Source organism: Pterocles gutturalis, unplaced genomic scaffold, assembly GCF_000699245.1.
Source record: "Pterocles gutturalis isolate BGI_N339 unplaced genomic scaffold, ASM69924v1 scaffold30456, whole genome shotgun sequence".
Classification (NCBI taxonomy): Eukaryota; Metazoa; Chordata; class Aves; order Pterocliformes; family Pteroclidae; genus Pterocles; species Pterocles gutturalis.
Window position 1 is genome coordinate 2714 of NW_010098985.1, and position 1314 is coordinate 4027.

Here is a 1314-nt window from a genome sequence, read left to right on the forward strand (position 1 = left end):
GCGCAACAAGTCCTGCACCACTTGCCGCGCGTCCCCGCGCCAGGACGGCCACGTCTCGGGGGTGAGGATGGCGTAGCTGCAGGGACAAGGGGACGTGAGTCACAGTTGGGCTGTGGGGACCCGCCATCCCCCCTCCTGGTGGTCACTCACCGCTGCAGGAATTTCTGGAAGAGGCGGCGATAGGCGAAACCTGCCCGGCGCACCCGGATGTTCTCCTTCAGCCCCAGGTACTCGACTTGGTGCTTGACCCTGTGCAGTGGGGAGGGACGTGGGGTGGCATTGGTGGGGGACCTGCCCAGATCCCTCGGCAGCTGCTTTGCATGGAGATGCCCTTGGCCTTGCGCTCGTGAGAGCTCGCTGGGGCTGGAGCCTCTGGGTCATGGACGCAGGGAGGCGTGTGTGTCCCCGCACCCACCTCCTGCTCCCCTGGGGCTGTGGGGCAGCACAGAGAGACCAGCCCGGGGGGGGTTCATGTAATCATAGAATCCCAGACTGGTTTGGGTGGGAAGGGACCTTAGAGATCATCCAGTGCCACCCCCTGCCATGGGCAGGGACACCTCCCACTAGCCCAGGTTGCCCAAAGCCTCATCCAGCCTGGCCTTGAACCCCTCCAGGGATGGGGCATCCACAGCTGCTCTGGGCACCCTGGGCCACTGCCGCATCACCCCCCCCCTCCAGGAAAACATTTCTTCCTTTTTGGAAGAAATTTTTTTTCTTTCTTTTGTTTTTTGGAGGAAAGTCACTCCTGGCCGCATCTCCGCGGCCAGGTCCTGTTCCCTGGGCTCTGTGGGCACCCCGATACATCGCGAGGGGTCTCTGTTACCTGCTCTCCTCCCAGTCCCGGGGTTTCTTGGTCTCGTTGGGCTTGATGCAGCGGATGTAGTGTGGCGTGCACTTCATTAGCGTGTTCACCAGGTCGTTAGCCTGTTTCTGTTGCAAGGACCGAGCTCTGGAGCGTTAAAGGCATTGGTGGGAGCCCATCACCCTGCCGCTGCCCCAGAGGCAGTGCAGCCAGCAGGATGTACCTTGATTTTGGAGCCCGCAGTTGTCGGTCGCCCCTTTTTGTCAGAATCAAGCTTTTCTGGGAAAAGCATCCGGATGAAACCGCTGCAAAGCAGGTGACAGTCCTTGGGTGAGAGCCACCAGGATCCCCAAGCTCAGCCAGCACTGAGCTGGAACCAGCTCCAGCTTTCTGCTGCTGAGAAATCCCACACCACCGCTGAACCTGTCCCCTCCCAGCCACCCCTGGGCTGAGCAGGATGGGTGCTGGTGCGTGAGCACCCCTCTGCCCTGCACCCCTGGGGGGGGATGCTG

The 1314-nt window shown here is 61.6% G+C and overlaps 1 protein-coding gene across 1 annotated transcript in view; it reads right to left on the reverse strand.

Annotated features, from left to right (window-relative positions):
• Positions 1-1314, reverse strand: part of LOC104462859 (unconventional myosin-If-like) — a gene marked incomplete at both ends in the record, with an annotated part of 5586 nt that overhangs the window by 2637 nt on the left and 1635 nt on the right. Inside the window, 4 exons of the mRNA XM_010074998.1 lie at positions 22-76; positions 151-249; positions 824-930; positions 1026-1107. Coding sequence (XP_010073300.1) covers positions 22-76; positions 151-249; positions 824-930; positions 1026-1107 — 343 coding nt within the window. The remainder of the gene's footprint in view (positions 1-21; positions 77-150; positions 250-823; positions 931-1025; positions 1108-1314) is intronic.